At 41.3% G+C, this 19,813-nt stretch overlaps 2 protein-coding genes across 2 annotated transcripts in view; one reads left to right on the top strand and one right to left on the bottom strand.

Annotated features, from left to right (window-relative positions):
* The window catches only part of chd6 (chromodomain helicase DNA binding protein 6), a 165,742-nt gene extending 154,813 nt beyond the window's left edge, over positions 1-10,929 (top strand). The window contains 5 exon segments of the mRNA XM_078249261.1: positions 212-328; positions 330-452; positions 1,650-1,790; positions 1,960-2,064; positions 2,828-10,929. Of these exon segments, the coding sequence (XP_078105387.1) occupies positions 212-328; positions 330-452; positions 1,650-1,790; positions 1,960-2,064; positions 2,828-4,009 (1,668 nt within the window). The 3' untranslated portion in view covers positions 4,010-10,929.
* Positions 10,930-16,835: 5,906 nt separating this feature from the next.
* The window catches only part of rspo4 (R-spondin 4), a 57,011-nt gene continuing 54,033 nt past the window's right edge, over positions 16,836-19,813 (bottom strand). The window contains exon 5 of the mRNA XM_078247320.1: positions 16,836-17,047. Coding sequence (XP_078103446.1) covers positions 16,836-17,047 — 212 coding nt within the window. The remainder of the gene's footprint in view (positions 17,048-19,813) is intronic.

Genomic DNA, 19,813 nt, shown 5'->3' with positions numbered 1-19,813 from the left:
GGTGTAGGGAGGAGTAAAGGCGTAGCGCAAGTTCTGATTGTTGTGTGTGCTGCAATGTGAGAGGTAGAATCCGCAGCTCGGGCATTTTGGGGGAAAAGGTTAAATAAAAGAGAATGGATCTGAGAGGAAAGTCCTTTGCCCTAAAGGGGTTTTCTAAACTTTAAAACGTGTGTGTGTCTGTGTGTGTCTGTGTGTGTCTTTCCAAATGCAGGGCCGATTGGAGGTGATCAGCCACTCCTCCGTCTCCTCCTCCACGTCCTCGCCGTCCCCCTCTCCTTCTGAGCGCCCCGCTGGCCCCCCCACGCCGTCCTCCTCCTCCACCCCCACCCCCCACCCAGACGCCTCCTCAGCCAGAGATCGTGGCCATCGACCGTGAGGCCGCCAGCAAAGGTCTGATCGAGTGGCTGAGACAGAATCCGGGCTACAGCATGGATCTCCCCACATTCGCTCATGTGAGTCCGACGTAGTGCGCGATATGATGAAAACATTGCCATACGCGATAACGTTGTTGACTATCTATACTGCTTGCGATAAATAAACATATATTAAGCTGTACTCAGTTCTGCATTTCTGCTACTTTCAGTATTCTGCTTAAAAACAGCAAATTGCTTGTTGAATTTAAAACAAATCATTTCCGACATTATTTCTTTAAAGCAAATGATACATTGAATTGAATATAAAAAAGTACCACTTAAAAAAAGAATGACCGTTACATTTTAGAGTCCAGTTTTGTACTGATATTTTCCTTCATTTAACACAAAACAATCTCTATCTTTTGAGATAAGTCACAGCAAGTTTCACCATGTGTTTATTGCGCCAGTTGATATTGCGATGACGATAAAAAAAATGATATGTTGTGCCGCCCCAGTCTGATGGTTTGTTTGATTATTTGGATGTTTAATCCCTTTTATCAGCAAGGTGTTGTGGTTTTTCATGAGTACTTGTTGTGTGTGTCCGTTTCGGTGGCGTTGTGCTGTTGGTGACTGCAAACCAGCAGAACGTCATGTACAGCTACACACAGGGCCTGAAATTAACACCCCGGTTACCAAATGTGGGTGAATTTTGCCATTGGCGGGTGAAACTGTCACATGGGCGGGTAGCCATTGACGATTGAGTGATTATTAGTTGTTTTTTGACACTGTTGGTCTTTCACATTTCAACCAAGTCTGCCATTTCCTTGGATTTGAGCTCAAATCTATATCTCTAATAAAATATATATATATATATATATATATATATATATATATATATATATATATATATATATATATATATATATATATATATATATATATATATTCTAAGAGTCATTAATTAAGTTGATTTTGTTAATAACTCGACAGCACTTACATGTGTATTCTTAACAAGTTCATGAACGATGCTCATGCATTTCCTGTATTTCATCTTAATAAGGTGAAAAGAAAACATTGGCTGGCAAAAAGCCTGCGTGGCTATTGGATTTTAAAACCCAATAGCCACAGTGACTGGTGGCCAAAAAACTCTATCCAGGCCCTGGCTACAGAGTATGATTTAATAGAATCCAAGTTCTGTTTACCATTTCCTACATTATTTGTTTTGAGCTGCTTTTTTGGGGACATGCATGTAATTGTTTCTCTCTTACTTCCTCCGTCTTGTCTTCCTGTCTGCAGTCTGGAGCAGGTCTGTTACATGGTTTTGTGGAGCGTCCCAAGCAGAGGAGACATCGCTGTAAAGACCCGACCAAGCTGGATATCAACTCTCTGACGGGGGAGGAGAGGGTTCCTGTTGTGCACCGAGGCACCGGACGCAGGGTAGATTAAAAAAAACAAAACAAAAAAACACACGCACACACACAGTTCAGTCATGGGAAAAAGTAAACACTAATAATACAGGCTGTCATACGGTTGAGAAAGCAGGAAAAATCCTAAATATGAATCAGTGTTATTGTTCTAATATTATGCGGGTTTTCCTGCCTTGCAGCTTGGTGGTGCTATGGCTCCGGCCATAAAGGAGCTATCCCGGTGGCTGGATGCCAACTCGGAGTACTATGTAGCTCCAGACTGGGCTGATGTGGTCAAACACTCTGTGAGTATAACAAATGTACTTCCTGCTGCAGGCAGGAACATGCAGACATGCATGAATTGTGAACATAAACAATAAATGATGGTTTTAATGGTCCTTTTTGAAAAATTATGGCATTTTTTTGACTCAATTTCTAACTTTCTTCTTCCTCTTTTTACTACTGTTGTATGTGTCCTCAAACTCATGTCGATTCCTTTTCTGTACTCTTAAGTCACTGTAATCTACCAACCCGTTCTCATTCCGAACTCGTAAAATAAGGACGTTTTGGACAGTGGCTGTCAGCGTCTGATGCAATGAAAAAGGCATCTTTCAGCATGTTTGTGTAACGCACCGGGGAGAGCAGCAGTTAGATAGGATTTAGCGAGTAGTATTTAAGGGCGGATGGGTCAAACACAGGACTTTCACCCAGGAGACCGGGGTTCGTGTCCTGCTTGACATGCTTGCTATAGTCGTTTTTTTTCTTCCCGACCCGTTCTTCCCGCGTCACGGAACCGTACGCCCACCCACGACCCTTTCCTAAACCCAACCGTCCTGTAGTTCCTGCGTGTCACGGAACCACGACCTTTTCCTTAACATAACTGAGTCAAAAGGGACGGCAATAGTCCCGACCAAGCACGTTTACTTAAAGCGCTTAGGGAGACTTTTAGCGTCAATAAGAACGACAAAGGCACCCGACCAAGCGTCCATATTTTACGAGATGGGTGTGAGAACCTGTTGAATCTACTAGCTCCATGACCGTTAACCTCTTCCTCTCCTCCCCCTGCAGGGTTTCCTCCCAGAGGGGAAGTTCTCTCGGATCCTGACGGAACCCGTCAACAGAGACCCGGGCTCTCGCCGCCGTGGACGCCGGCCTCGCAGCGAGATGCCTAAGCCCCTCCTGTCCGTCTCCGACTCTGCCTCATCCGGCCTCGGCCCCCCGCTCTTCATGAATGGCGGATTAATCGGCAGCATGGACTCCATGGTGGCCATGCAGAACCTCCGGGGTGCTATTCCTGGGATTCCCATCTCCGGGATCATGGCTGCTGGATTCCCACACGGTTTCTCGGCAGCCGTCCAAGCAGGCGGAGCTGGGGAAGACGCCAAGAACGGGTTGAGTATGTTACCCATGATGCTGCATGGCATCCCGCACCCCCATGGGGCTGGGATCCCACAACACGCCTTGTTCAGCGTTGGCGCAATGATGGCGCACACGCCACCCCCTCCTCCTCACCCCAGCTCCTCCTCTTCTTCTTCGTCGTTGTCTGCTGCGAAGGTCACCACGACGACGGCACCGTCGACATCTGACGCAGCCAGCCCCTCGTCCACCACGCCCGCTGAGAGAGAGAGCGCCGCCTTTTCCAGCTCTGGCGGAGGAGAGAAGGAGCAGGGACCCGAGGAGAAAGGAGCAGCAGAAGCCAACAAAAGAGTGGCGGAGGCAGCGGCCGTCATTACCTCCACCAGCAGAGCGCATGTCAGCGCAGCGCACCTCGGCGCCGGCACCGGCAGCCACCTCACCTTCAACCCCTTCCTGATTCCGGGCATGTCCCACGGCCTTCTGTACCCGCACATGTTCCTTCCCCACGGCGGCATCATGGCGCTGCCCGCCATGCCTCCCGGCCCAGGAGACGGCTCCCCGGGCAGCCCCAAGAGGAGGAAGAAGAGGGAGAAAGAGGAGGAGAGGGAGAAGGCCGCGATAGGGAAGGGAGAGGAGAGAGAAAGTACAGTTAAGGCTAACGTTAGCTCCTCATCTCCCTCTGTCCCTCCCTCTACCTCGGCTCCAGACCCAGGCGTATGTGCGACTGAAGAGGACGGTCCTGCAGAGCCCCAGGAACCGGACTCCCATGACCCTACCGAGGGAGCGGCGGCAGAGGAGAGGGAGGAAAGATTGAAGGACAACGGGGGAGGGGCAACAGAGGAGGAGAAGCGGGACGCTGAGGAGCAGAGACAGGCGGAGGGAGAGGAAGCATAGAGGAGGAGAAAACTGCAGAGAGACGACCACTTCCCGCTCCTCTTCTCCGACCTCCCTCGCCGCTCCTCTCTCGACTGAGCAACAGTGTAAAGTTTGTGCCGTGTCTGTCAGTCAATGTCCATGTAAAGACTTTTATTATGATGATGACTAATGATACCGATGATGATGATTATATTCAACTTGGTTCTGTTTATATACCAAGACCCCACCCACCCTCTCCACTCCCTCCTTGTATACAAAAAAAAAAGAAAAAAAAAACAGTGTAAGAAATGATCTTCTGTGTATTCTCCCCCTTCATTCTGCATCGAGACTGAGTCGGGAGGGACACTCAATAGGAACACAAACACACACACACACACACACACACACACACACACACACACACACACACACACACACACACACACTGCAGGCAAGCTCTGCTAACCAAGGAGCAGCTTTGGCAGTAATGATTCGGTTCTAAGCTCAAAGTGATCCAAGGTGGTGTGTTTGCAAAGTGTTTTTGCGCGGACTAGAGGATGACGACGGAGGGTCGTGTGGCTCAGCTGTCAGAGTTTGGTTCTCTAAAGTCGGTCAAATTTCTCACCACAGTTTGGGGATTCAGAGAAGCTCAAACAGAGGAGCACTTGTGTACGTTTTATGTTTGAGGTCCAAACCCGAGCCTGAGTATTGTCTCGTTATGTTTGACTTTTGCCACACTCCACTAAACTGAGTGATATTTTTTTGGGGGATTATCTCTGTGCAATGTTCAAAAACCTGCAGGCTAGATGAACCGGGAAGTGTATGTTGGTAACCAACATTTCCAGATACATGTGACACTACAACACCTCTTTCTCCTCAATACTAAGGGAAAACACTGATACACATGAAGCTAACATGCAAGAGCTATACGAAAACGCACAGCAAAATTTAGCCCAAATTTATTTCAAAGTGTAACCCTTTTGAATATCTCTAAGTCATCTTGATGTGACTCAGAGAATAAAAGTACATTTAAGAAAGCTGCCAAATCAATACAAAATAAATATATACATTTGTTGGTTAGTGTTTTACTAAAATTGAGAAAATTGTGACTGTTATATTAACTAGAAGGTCCAAAAAGTCACAATACAAGTGAGGTGAATAAATCCCAGGCATGAATGTTGTATCTTAATTGTAAGATAGCATTGTCTGCCAGCCCCCCACGTTTTAAATCCTGTCATTCGTATTTTTTTTCTTCTACTATTACTAACTTTTATTGTCAATGCTATGCCATTGCTGCTATAACTTCTTTTTTGAAAGAAGTTCCAAGAGTTAAAATGTACTCTACTCTTCACACTATAATAACAATCCAGATTCCAAGAACGTTAGAGTGCAACAGATATTCACAACAAGAAGAACTCCACCTTTTGCTTTTATTGATAAAAGCAGAGAACAATCATGAGATTAATTTGTTTCATTACTTTTTAGATCATGTAAAGATGTTTTGTTTAAACTCAGACACAAAGTCACTTTGAGAGATTGCCCCTCAAGTGTTTAGGTTTAATCAGAGGAAATGAAAGACATTCAAGAGCTCTTTCGGGGCCACCAGGGGGCAGTAGGAGGCAGATTTGATTGTATCCTGTACTGCAAACACAGGGGTGGAGGGATTGTGGGAGAACAGAGGGTTTTGGAGTCCCAAATGGATTTAATTTACAACAAATCAATAAAGCAATGGCTCATCAGGAGTAGTTAAATCACTGCTTCAAAATGGTTCCAATCATGTACCTGTAGCATCATGCCCCTTTTTGTGTGGCCCTACTGTCTTCTCCTCACGTTTTGATTCTGTGTTCAGAGATATTATCCGTGCGTCGTCGACCATCTGTCCAGTGAAAGGGAATAGTCTGTTCTTACAGATAAAACGGGAAGAGGAGGGTTGAGTGCCTCGTCGTTGCTCTTCATCTCATTTCTTTTCCTCAGATTAGTTTTTAAAGCCGTTCATACTAAGAGTTTCTAAATATGTAAATCTATCACTGTATATTGCTGTTTTTTCTTTCTTTCTTTCTTTAAGTGCACCATTTATTTCTTCAGGCTTTCATTTGTCCTCCATTTGGGGGAAGAAAAAAAAAATACTTGACAGATGCAAGGGGGATTTTTGCATTGAGTTTAGTCCCCGTGTTTTCGCTATTAAACAGACTGTACTGTACATTAAATGGATGCAAGTCGCTGGTTTTTATTCAGTCTTCTCAGAACAGGGTCTGTATTTTGAGGGGTTACAAGTCAAATGTTTCCGTTAATGATGTTGGACTTCACATTTGTTTTGTTTTCATACATGAAAACATCATTTTTGCACAATGTCTTTTTGTGAATGTTAACCTGTTTCTGTACTGTCTTGTATTTCCTTCATGTGTGTCTGGGAGTGTGCGTGATGGCGGGAGAGAGCGTGTGTCTGTGTGCATGCATGCGCACACGTTTTGTCGTGGAGCTGTGTTTCGACTTCTGTCTCGTGCTTACAGGTCACATTTCTTGTTGGGGGGTGGGTGGGGGGAACAAAAACATAGTTGTTGCCTTGTCACACGTTTGTGGCTACATATAATTTATTATACTTTTCTTTTGCTTTGCCAAACTTTCACCAAATATGACATTCTTTTCTCTTTTAGTTTCATTATGTATTATTCAAAGTAAAAATGCCTTATTTAGCAAGTATGTTTTGTATAGAGGTTTCTGTTACATCTCCATATAGGGACATGTTATCGTGTTTGTGTTCAGTTTGTCCTTTGCCTTGTATGCGTACACGGCCATTGGTGATGTGCATTATCTTGAAAAGCCAACAGTAATGCAAAGGTGCCGCTGTCCAAATCACTAAGTTAATTCCCGAAAAGTCAATCAGTCATCCCTCAAAGCACAAATGGAGAGTTAACAAAAAAGGGACTTGTTTTCTTACCCGTGCCTCTAACATGACTTTAAATACTTTCTCTTTTTGTGGGCTTCACTTGCATACGATGTTGACATCACGTTTCCGTAGTGACATCATCCTCAAGATAGTGAAAATGTAACTCTTGGTTTGATTTCACTATTAGCAGATGATGCCATGCTTCTCGTTGAAGGGGAATTCGGGATTTTTTCCAAGCACTTTGAGTCATGATAACATTTCACTCAACAACTCCGTTGTAGAGATTTGGAAAACTCCAGCAGGATGTCAACAGTAGTGAGTAATGAGTGCAAGCCTCTTACTTACCTGTGTTTGACATCAGGTGTGTGGAGTTTGGAAAGCTGTAGGAGGTTCGTACTCCACCCTCGTCAAAAGCAGTCTTACCAGTGTTCAGTCCCCGCGTTTTTTTTCCACGTTAGTTAGGAGTAGGGGGGTAAAATCGCACGTCTTATCACGATACGATATAATAGCGATTCTTAGGACAGCGATACAATATTTACTGATATCACAATCTCTGCCAGGATACAATTTTTATTTGATTCAATTCATAGGCGTGCGACCATACGAGACGATACATAAGCCCCTTTAACGCAATCCGTTACATTTACATACATTTACAACTAAAATGTTTTGACAAAATCATTACTGAGCTCTTCCAGACATTTCAATTAAAAAACAAACTACTCTTTATATTAAAAAGACTAAATATAAAGTGGGACATTTTCAAAATACAGGTGCATCTTAAAGATGTATCGATAGTATTGGATCGCTGAGGATTGAATCGAAATATCGATCTAGATCGATGTATCGTTACACCCCTAGTTGGGAGTGAGAACGGGTTGCAGTTTCTCAAATCTCTACAACAACGTTGTAGAGTGAAATGTTTTGGGAATGAGACGCAGTTTGTGCAATACCGTAATTTCCCTTCAAGGATGGCTGTTTAATCCCATACCAGTCTCACTGCACGAGGCCTTTTGTTTGGTATCTAGCCCGTCTAGGACGGTAATGCACACACAGTATGTGTCCAACTCAAGTATTTTGATTGTTCTTGTGTGTTTGCCAAGATTCCTTGGATAAAACAAAAAAAACAAAAAAACATCAGTAAATCAGAAGCAGAAACCAGTTGTCGCGTACCACAGCCAGAGCACCTGGGGAAAAAAAAGAACTTTTAATTCCACAGCCCTTGTATGCACACCATTTCCTGTTACTGGCTTGTTCCTGTGTAAAAGCTTGAAACAAACTGGTAGGTGCGGTGTGTGACAGCAGTCGGAGGTTGTATTGTCTGTTTGTGTCACACCATGCCTTCTTAAACAGTGTTCTTTCTTTTCATTGAAATCCTTTTTGGTAAACTGAAATGTTCTCCAGAACGGTCACCTCAAAATGTTGTAAACGTTTTTCTCTCTAATCATAAATGATGTATTTATTGTATAGTTCTCGTCTTTACATCGTTGTCTCATGACTGATTAATGGCTGTTTTTTTTGTTACTCCTGATAGACAAAAGCATTTTGGTTCACATGGTTTTACCCTCTGCTTTTCTTTTTGCAGCCCTCGTCAACCTGCTAATCTGCGTTTGAAATGTAATGACATGGTAAAAGGTTCCCAGAATACCTCCTGTTTATTTTCCCAACACAGTTAGGGGCACTGAGCTATATGGGCCATACGATAATAATCCAATAATATAATATAAAATCCCTCTCTGGGGATTATTGGGCTGAAACCCTGGACCCAGGATGCAGCTGAGCCAAATGATAAAATGTACATTTGTGTATTTTCTGACTACATTTCCAGAGAAGATGACTGAAAACTATCAGTGTCTCCAGCAGCCATGGCAGTTAATCTGCCCTGCTTCAGTAACTGCATATCTGAATAAGAAAGCAGGCCCAGATTTACAAAATTTTAGCTCCAGTGAATAATTTATTTCTTTTACTTATTTTTCTCTGTATTCTTTTTTTTTTCAAATCATCAATACTGGATTGTAAGTCCTTCAGATCCAGGTGGAGCATCATCAGTTAGATTTCAAATATTTACATTCATAAAAACTAAATGAGAGGACAGGTGCTGGATTTCGTTGCCTGTTGAATATTTTTTTCTCCCTTTTCATCAGTTCTAGAAAGTTTGGTCTTTAAAATGACGATGCCTAAGTAGTGTTTATTACCATCTTTCCACTGGCTGTTGGCCTGACTAGTTCCAAGTTAGTGGGTAACCAAACCATCACATGCTGGTTCTGCCGTTTGGTTTCAGCCGCCTGCATCACGGCCATCCCACTCTTCTTGATTGCATTTTAATGCTGCTGTTGTCTCCGGTTTGAAGACTGACCTTCATTTATTTGGGTCCATGAGTCCCTGTCCACTGATTTGTAGCAGACTGTGACCTTTAAACTCCCTGTAGAAGGAGGCCAGTTGTGGTTTGTGATAGGACGAAGATCATTTGAAAGAACTAAAAAGGGGGAATGTAGCCGGGTCTGGAACTCTCATAGCTGCAGAGAAAATCTAAACACGCTTCAAAGGCTTTCCAATTCTGAAATAGAGAGACAGGCGTGTCACTTCAATGCTTCAAACCTCACTTTGTTCCTGTAAAATTAAATTATCACAACCTATTTTGTCTTGTAATTCTTTTCTTTTTCTTTTTTGTTTACAATAATCCTTTGTGTCAGTACATAAATTCATTAGGTGGTGAATATAGTGTATAATAACTAGGGCTGTCAAAATAACGTTAAAAAAAATAAGGCAGATTAATCCATTCCATATTGAGGTTTGACCCAGAGCCGTTCTAGCCACCATTGGACTGTAAAATGAAGGAGGGAGACGAGAATGTTGTGCTGACAGCTAACGCTAAACGGTGTAAAGTTTGACTGTGCTTTACTGTAGAGGATTCAACACCGGTATGTAACAATCTGCAGCTGCCGTCGGAGAAACAACACAGACAGTGAGTTCAATGAAACTGGTAAACTACAGCCTAGTGGTGCATTTGAAGTTATTGTAAATGTCCTTTTCCCATCTGGCGGTTGTTTTTGTCGTTCAACAGCAATTTACTAGTGAAATAAGTTATTGTTATACATTATTATTAAACATTTAATTTTGACCATATGGCCTTAGCAATAAACAAGCCGTTCTTTAATGTCACCAACCGTTGTTGAGTACCCTTTTTTTCTTGTTTTACTTTCTTAAAAAAATCGGTTCAGGCACCGTTAATTGTGTATGCGATTAATTTCGATTAATCACAGAGTATGTAATTAATTAGATTACATTTTTTAATTGATTGACAGCCCTAGTAATAACAGTTACAGCTCCTGGATTTACACCCCTTTAAGACTACTTTTCAACTTTGGTGTTCTTGTATTTCCCGCTTAAGCTGACAAACATTTTATCTTCCGTTTCTGCAGCGTGAGAGCATGTCAAACTGGCTGCCTGGATAAATGAACAAGAATTAGTGTCTTAAAATGCAATCGAACCATGTCATGTCATAGTAACATTTGTTTCATTCACACATTCTTCCCGAGTTAGCTTTTAGCTTGTTGTAACTGTTTTGTTTTTAAGAGGCACGCAAAGAGAAACTAGCATTCTCAACACTTGATTTGTTATAGAACAGCAGCACGAACATGCAAACTAAAATAATACCAAAACATTCAAAAAAAAATTGTTTGACCCACTGTGAAAGAGTGCTGGAAAGCAAAGATTTGAATCAGATGATTGTAGGGTTTGGACAAGTTGATCAAGGAATGGGAACGTCACCTCTTCCTCTTAATTCATGTCTGTGAAACCAGCCCGCTTACTATGACAAAGAGGGCAAGCTGAATCATATTTGACCGTACTAGCATCACTGAACAAAGTGCAATGTAATCCACAGGGAAGTTAATAACTGGCTGCTCCTGACGTCCGAAACCTGGTCATTACTGCGTAAGTGATACGGTGGGGTTTTTATTTTCTTATTTGTAACTATAGCTCTCTGTATTCCCATGTGGACCAATCTCATGAGTCGAGACATGGTATGTGTGATCTTTTATTGTGCAATAAAAGATGACTTTCAACTTTCCTTTGTCCCCGGTGAGTAATTCCTTCATTCTGTGGAGATATATATATATATATATATTTCTTTTTTCATTTTGCTGAATCGCTGTCGCTGTAATTTCTTAATTTTGTGTCGAATTTCAGATTTGTCGACTGTGGTGACCCTGGTGTGGTCTGGCAGCCCGTTCACTGTGTTGTTCTCTGCACATTGCATGCTGGGAAAGACTGCAGCGGCCCTGTAACGTTGAGAAGGATTGAGCAGGTAGAGAACAAGATGCAATGAAAACTGTCCTACACAACCAGTGAAACACATAACCTGTTTCATGTCTCCCAGTTAGGGGAAAGTGCCATAGGAAGACATGTAATAACCACACTTGCAATGTCTTGTATTGATCGTGTGTGCAGCTATTGAACTAGTTTATATCAAGACGTTCCACTTCCGGGATTGCTCCGGTGCCGCCGGAAATTCCGACGGATGACCCTAATGTTCGGTCGGATGTCCGTTACCTTCCTCTTTCTTTGTGTTGACGTTCTAAACTCCAGTGGATTTCTGAGGACTACGGTTAACTGCTCCTCAGATCTCTGCAGGGTAAATCCAGACAGCTAGCTAGACTATCTGTCCAATCTGAGTTTTCTGTTGCACGACTAAAACAACTTTTGAACGTACACATGTTCCACCAAAACAAGTTCCTTCCCGAGGCTATTTTGCAGAGGCACGGTCTCTGCGTCTGGAGCTTAGCACCGCCTGCCCATTGGGATTGGTTTAAAGAAATAAACTAGAGTACTTTTTCTCCCATCCCGGAATGCTGTGTGGACTAGCCAGACCCTCCTCCACAGCGCTGTGGAGGAAGGTCTGACAAAGCGAGACTAATTGAACTATAATCTACCACTACACCTGTGTAGAAATCCTCCTTTGAAGTTCTGCATTCAACATTTTACTCGAGTAAAAGTACAAAAGTATGAGCAACAAAATGTACTATTGAAAAAGTGCAGGGCCATTTCAGAATAATATTGGATTATAATTATTAATTCATTCATTATTAATTCTTGTGGAGTTTAACTCCGAAAAGACAGTTAACCACAGGTTCCCGTTAATCTTATGATGGACATGTGTTGTGATATTTAAACAAACGAACCGTCAACGGCGAAATAAAAGCCTCTTATTTACGAGAGCGGTCTGAGAGACCTCCAGCTCACAGCGAGGTGTCTGAGCATGACTGGCCGAGCGACGAGCTAGAGGCCGGGGCAGGCGACTGCTGGCTGTCGCCTCACTTCATGGAGCTTCTCAACTCCGAAAACTTTGAAGCAAATTGTCAATTCGGCATCAATTTTCGCAAGACTGCCTACATATTCGAAATCTAAACCGTTAATATCTCACCTAAAACGTTGTCAGAAGTGAATTTAATGATGAATAAGATGGTGAAAATTGTTAAAAATGTCCCGTTGTTGGTTGTTGCTCTGACTGCAAGTTCCGAGTTGGCAGTGGGCGTGACTTATAAGTTCGACCAATCAAGTACACCTAGGAAAAGGGAAAAGGGAAAAGACCCTGCTCTGAAGTAGGAGCTAAAAAAGTACGCTACTGCGGCCAGAGGAACTTAAAAATCCCCAAATTTTGAAAAAGGTGTTCTAGAAACGTTTAGTTCTAAGAACTGCAAAAATCCCTCCGGTCGGAAAGCCCCTATAGTTGTCGGACACTTAGAATAACAATGTGAGCCTTTCAATGGCAAAAACAGCACTTTTAGTGGATGTTAATTAAAAATGTGCAATTGCCCAATAACTTACATTACATTACAACTTGTTCAGACCAATTTTAAAGATTGTTGTTGCCATTGACATAAAGACATAAAGTAGTGTCCAGGTGTTCCTCTTTAATGTTACAGCAGGTGGGGCTAATTTGAACTACGTTATATACTGTATGGTATCTTAATCTATAATAATACATCAGAAATGTATTCCTTGATCTCAATGAGAAAAATATTTACTATGAAAGATTTATTAGAAGTTTTATGTCCACACGCCCGGTCACATTCTTCACAGAATGATCTTCCACATCTGATTTAGTCAGATCTCTTCTGCTCTGGTTTCTAAATATTTAAAAGGGATTTGAAGTTACAGCCTGTAAATATTCTCCGGTCTTGAAAGTTAAAACAGTAGTGACTGAATCTGCTGGAGAAGGATTCGTTTGGAACTGGGCTTCTTTGATAGTTTTTAGGTTGTGTTTGATAGGACGTTTGGGTTGAGTGTAACCATTGTAAAACAGCCTTTTTATGATATTTAAATGTGTACTTGACCTGCTTTACATTATAATATACTTATTTAAATGTGGTTGAAACAACAGTTAGTGTATGTAAAATATATATATATATATATATATATACACACACACACACACACACACACACATACAAGGTACAGGATGCTAAGGATTTGATTAAATATTCTGTCTGTAAATAGTGGTTTTCAATAAAGAATTGTAGAATTTTACAATACATATGTTTAAAGGCCGTTTTCTCAAGATGAGTTGTGTTGCCAGAAATCTCCACTTCAGTAGCACTTACATACATCCCTATCTATATTCTGAAAGTTTTTACAGAGGGCTTTTCTCATATATCATTCATAGCCGGATTCATACAATATTTCTTTCCTACAAATGAGGCGACAATTGATTTGCTGTTGACAGTATTTTCTGATTTACGGAGTGATGGAAAGCGATATCCAAATGTTGAACCTGGCTTTATCCCATGTTTACATTTCTGTTCTAGAAACAAGTGCATATTTAATAAGATAATGCATCGTTAGCATATTTAAACATACAATTTCAGAAAACTTACGAAAATTCTTACTTAAAATACGAAGAATCATTTTCCTAATGCAAGTAATGAACTGGGGGAAGTTCCATGGTGATATCTGTTAGTTAAAATGCTTTCCTTGTTCACCTGCAGTGTAGTCTCATGTATGCAACAGGTTTACAGAAGGCAGAACTTCTGTACTGAACACAAGCCTGCAAATAGAAGAGTGCAGTCGGTGGAAATATGCAAATTAAACTGTGTCCCATGTCTGCAGCATCAAAATATACATTTATTGGAACATACATTCATGTTATGGAATAAAATCCCATGTAGTCATAGAAATATTGATAAATATACAACTGACAGAAGCTAGCCAATGAATCCCCACATCTTCAGTCATGCTACTCTTTCCTGTAGCTGTACTTGTGCTTTACTTGTGCAATATCGGATAAGACAGGCTGAATATAAGGCTGGCAAGTTAGTGAATACAACATTTAATGCATATATTTTCTCCGTCTATACTGTCAAAAACATGTCAACTAAATACTTGAAATGTGATTTTAAAAGGCAAAGTGTGAAGATGAACTTCCTGCTAAAAACTTTTAACTGTGTGAGAATTCCTTCTTTTTTTTCCCCTTCTTTTTTTACAAATACAACAAATATTTGTGAAAAACAATATGCAACAATGTTGTCTGCATTTACAGCATTTTTACCTCAAAAACAAAGGCATCCAGAAAAAAGTGACACTTTATTGAGATGAATCAGAGACCAGATTTAAAAACATGACTTTACAGTTTACTGACCTGAGGCCTGTACTACGAAGCAAGATTTGGGGTTACCGAGGTAACTTCAGGTTAAACCCGGGGTTTTGTGTATCACGACGGTGGGTCACTTGTTACCGGGTTAAATGGTCCTGGTAATTTATGCTGAACACCTAACCTGGTCGGGAGCAGGTTATGTTGGAGATTAGCGATCAACCGGTGTTAAAGCACCGCCTACTGACCAATCAATACTCGATTGATAACGGCGTCACCGTTCTTAGAAGATCAGAGAGAGAGAGAGAGAGACGTTCATAAAAGTTCAAACATTTAGAGACCGACAACCCCGTTAACATTCCCTGATGGGTATAGTTATGAAAGATTTTCAGCGGAGGTAGCCTAATAACATAAAGGCTATTTGTCGGTTTGTTGAGCCGTGTGTTGCCAATGCCACACATCAGTTGGAATGATGTTTTTATATTTTTTATTTGTTCGCACGATCGCTTCCCACTGCCGGGGTTGCAACTGATAATATAATAGGCTAAAGCAACGACAGTTTATGGAAAGCACAAGTGTAATTATGGTCAGATCTCGGTCCTGACTGATGGGGAAGTGATATTGATAAGCCTTGTGATTTACGCATTTAAATTACAGCGTCAGCTATTTTTTTTGCCAGCTTTCCTTCCTGTTTAGGAAGCAGTGACTGTATTGCGTTTTGCCTGTAAAACCGTGTCCGTGTTCTTCATATTTACGTAGAAGTATAGTTTGCTCTTCTTATGTAAAATATGCAGCTCTGGTTGACTGAACTAGTTGTTAACCAGCGTTGTGTCACAGCTTAAGCGGGACCGCGGTTGTTAGTTTGGTGAAGCCGGGTAACTGAAAGAAATCCAGGACATGTTGATCTTGATTTGTAGTACAGGCCTCTGCTTCTCTGTATTTAGAGTTACTGAGTGATGAAGTTGTGATTTTTCCTTATTTTCTTCACCTTTTTTTCTTTTCTTTTTTCAGAGTTTACTTTTCTACCCGGGCCCCTCTCTGATTTGGAAAAGACTCCCAGGACACAGCAGGTAACCTATAACAAAAGGGACACATTCACAAACGGTTCACTAACTGCACATCAGAAGCCTATCATCTTTAACTCAGTCGTTATTTTTAAATTAGACATATACTGCATTTGCTGCACATAATAGTCATCTGCAGGTGACATCACACCAGAGGCAGAGTTTGAGATTAGCATCGAACGCGACGATATTATTATTATTATTACTTTTTATATGTGTCTAAGTGAGAAACACTGAATGCAAACAGAAACTTTGTTTACAAGAAAACTCCACAGGGCACCTTTAATCTCATAGTTTCTGGAATTTCTGGGACTATTTGGAGGATTGTTTTTGCTACCTTGTTTTAGTTTTTTTTTTTTTGTTAAATGCAAAAATTTCACTTGCCAGTCTGACCTTTGGTATTCACAAGAAATGTTCAATTACTGTCAGAGAGACATTTGCTAATTGAATAAAACTCCACGGTGTTATTCCATACAAATGCTGGATTTATCCACAAAGGGACAGATATTTTATTGGCTACCGCCAAGTTGCAACATTTCTTGGGAGGGGAAATAAGACTTATTGGTCACATGCATCCCAACGTAAGGCTATGTTCACACTTGGCGTCTTTTTTTAAGCTGCCAGCGTCTGTTTACATTATAATCCTATGGAGTAAACCGTGTTTTCAAAAAAGTCCTGAGCGCTTTTTTAAACGCCACCACCGACCTTTTTTTCTGAAGCTCGGGGCATCTTTTTTTATGTTGAAAAAAGTTCAACTTTTCTGAAAAAACGTCCCACGTCAAGCGATTTTTTTTGACAGCCAACCAATGACAAGCGGAGTAGTGAGACCTGTCATTTCCGAAAAAATGGAGTCGGAGCGCAGCGGGTTATATGATATGACCGGGTGCTCTCTGTACAGAGAACTCTCTTTGTTTTATGTAACGTTAGCAGCACTGCTCTCTCTCTCTCTCTCTCTCTCTGTTCTTTCTCTAGCTCGCTCCACCGCTTTGTTTTATCTATATCTAACATGAGCACCGCTCCACATAGCGCTCTAGGATACTGTAACAGTAGCTGTTGTTATAGCAACAAAAGACGCTCTCGGCTGCTTTTTGAAACCAAAACTTGAAGCCAACTTTTTTTTTTTTTTTACTACAAAAGCGCCCTAGTCAATTTTTTCTTGTCAAAAAAGACGCCAAGTGTGAACATAGCCTAAGAATTCCTTAGTCATATTATCAACTTATTTGTTAATTTATTTGTTAATTTTTTTCCAGTAAACAAGATTGTGGTGAATGGCAGTGTGTGTTAATAAAGATTGTACAAGCTGAACACTGACGTGCTCTCAGGTTACAAAGCTCTCACTGACGTCGGCCGACTCATATTCCAACACGTGTCTGGTGTGGCGTTGAGCTGTGCGTCCGTCTCGTCCCTCCAATGACCCTCGTGCTCGCCTGCGCTGTCTGCGGTTCCGTTCGGCGAGTTGCCGACGTTGCCGTTGGCGAGCAGCTGTTTTCTCTCCTTCTTCCTTCCAAATCCTCCTTTTTTATTCGTTCTTCTTTCTGACGGATGAAAAGCAAACATTAAAACCACTAGCGGAAGGTATATTCAGATCCTCTACTTAAGTAAAAGTACCAATACCACACTGTAAAAATACTCTGTTACAAGTAAAAGTCCTGCATTGAAAATGTTTGTATGTAATGTAAGTATCATCAGGAAAATGTACTTTAAGTATTAAAAGTAAAAGTACTCAACGCAGAAAAATCCTCACATTTTAGAAACTGGAAACGATCCAAACTGTTCTGTTAATCAACTGTGTGATATCAGCTAATCATTTGAGCTGGACTTGTAGGCCTTTATGTTGCTGGGTAGTTACATTTTTAATAAAGTATCGCATTTTATAAACTACATGTGTGTAGTGGAGTAAAAAGTCCAATATTTCTCTCTGAAATGTAGCGGAGTAGAAGTAGAAAGTGGCATGAAAAGAAAAGACTCAAGTAAAGTACAAGTACCTCAAATGTGTACTTAAGTACTTACAGTACTTGAGAAAATGTACTTAGTTACATCCACCACTGGTTAAAACGGTGAATAGTACAAATGTTTTTGTTTGAGTCTGCAGTTTATTTTGTTATGCGTTTGCCTGTCACACATCTGTATTTGGTTACAGCTGCACTTTGTTTTATCATTTATAAACAGCCTCACTTTAAGTGCTCCTGCTGAATAAGCCCAGTGATGCTGCTGTCGACCTCTTTTAGCATCATTCCCAAATGATTTAGCCTGAGTGAGACACTTTGACCCAGCAGTGTTTTATTAATAATTATAAAGCACTGCGGACATATTGCACACAATGGACGTACGCTGTACACTCAGAAAGGTGATTCTGTTTTTAATCACCACATATCTGGAACAAACTCCCAGAAAACTGCCACTCTCTGTTCTTTTAAATCAAGGCTGAAGACTTTTCTGTTTGATGCTGCCTTTCTTTAAATTCATTTTTTACACTGCACTGTAACTTTGTATTTAATATAGGGCTGGGCGATATATCGATATCATATCTACATCAATATGAGGCTAGATATCGTCTTAGATTTTGGATATTGCAATATAATACAAGTGTTGTCTTTTCCTGGTTTTACAGGCCACATTACAGTACAGTGATGTAACTTTCTGAACCTACCAGACTGTTATAGCTGTTTTATTATTTGCCTTTACCCACTTAGTCATTGCATCCACATTACTGATGATTATTTATCAAAAATCTCATTGTGTTAATACTTTGTGAAACCAATAGTCAACACTATAATATCGCCGCAATACCGACCTCGATGTATGTGGTCAAAAATATCGGGATATTTTACTTACTCCATATAGCCCAGCTCTAATTTCACATCTGTCTTATTGTATTTTAGCTGCTTTTCATATTTGTAACTGTTTTTAACTGCTCTTCAATGTTTTATGTAAAGCACTCTGAATTGCCTTGTTGCTGAAATGTGCTATAGAAATGAATCCTAAGTGACTTTGAATGTGGTATGGTTGTTGGAGCCAGACCTGCGGGTGTGAGTATTTCAGAAGCGGTTCAGGCTGCTGTTGGTGTTTGGTGTAGTAATGGTGTGGGGGATATTTTCTTAGCACACTTTGGGCCCTTTAGTAGGCTACCAATTGAGAATGGTTTACACACTACATACTGAGATATTCCTTAAAGGAGCTAAGCTCAGTGTTTCCCACACATACACTAATGTGTGGCGGTGCGCCGCACTATCAACACCGGCCGCCGCACATTGCGTTTCGTTATTGTAAAAAAAAAAAATAAACACGTTCAGCTGCGTTTCCTTTCCCTGCTCTCCTCCGTCTCTCTGTCACTTGCGTCTCGCTTACACACACACACACACACACACACACACACACACACACACACACAGCTCCTCCCACCGTGTGGTGTTTGGTGTTTTTAGCCCCAAGGCGACAACGTTGGACGCTTAAGACACCATCGAGCCCACCGTGCACACAGCGTCTGTCTCCATAAGGAGAGAAGACGGCTGGCGAAATTCACAAGTTCACGAAAGGTTGGTATCTATCTCGTGAACACCTTTACACAATCACACATTAAAAAGTGCTATACAAATATTTTATATTCTGAATACAATGTTGTCAGTGTGTTAATGTTGGAGTCCCGACCCGACTCTTAGCAAACAAGCGATTGTGCCTGCTTTAGAAAGTTAACTAGTCACAAGTTTGTGGTAAAATGCTGTTGGGTTGTTGAGGTCAAAACACTATGTAGGAGCTGTGAATCAAATAAACATATTATAAATAATGTGATGTCATTTTTTACTCTTACACTGAATGTTTGCTGCTTCAATCCAGATGAGTATTTTAAAGTATTTTCCGCGACTGAAAAAGGCACGTGTTGAGGATGAGGACCAGCCTGAACCGGAGGTATCAGTCTGAAACAGAGCTCAACAGTCCGACCAGTGTAGATAGTTATGTTATTAATTTGTTTACAATATTTTCAGGCTTCAACCAGTGAAAGACAGGGTCAGGGAGAGAGAGAGACTTGTTAGGCATTGAAGTAGGAGAGGAGGCCAACATCCAACAGCGTGTCCTCCTCAGTTTTTGATACTTGATTGTTACGAAAATAAGTATCTCCCCCCCCGCACAAATTGCTTTCTAATCTGTGGGAAACACTGAAGCTACTCTTAAAACGCGTCAATAACCTGCCAGAACTTCCTGTGATTGGTCCGAAAGTCTGAACCATCCCAAAAATGCTTTCACACTAGAAACTAACCGAACCATGGTTCAGTTTGATCCGGACCGAGACCGAGGTTTGGCTG

Source organism: Sander vitreus, chromosome 4, assembly GCF_031162955.1.
Source record: "Sander vitreus isolate 19-12246 chromosome 4, sanVit1, whole genome shotgun sequence".
Lineage (NCBI taxonomy): Eukaryota > Metazoa > Chordata > Actinopteri > Perciformes > Percidae > Sander > Sander vitreus.
The sequence above is the reverse complement of the archived record's forward strand: the minus strand, read 5'-3'. Positions and strand labels throughout refer to the sequence as shown.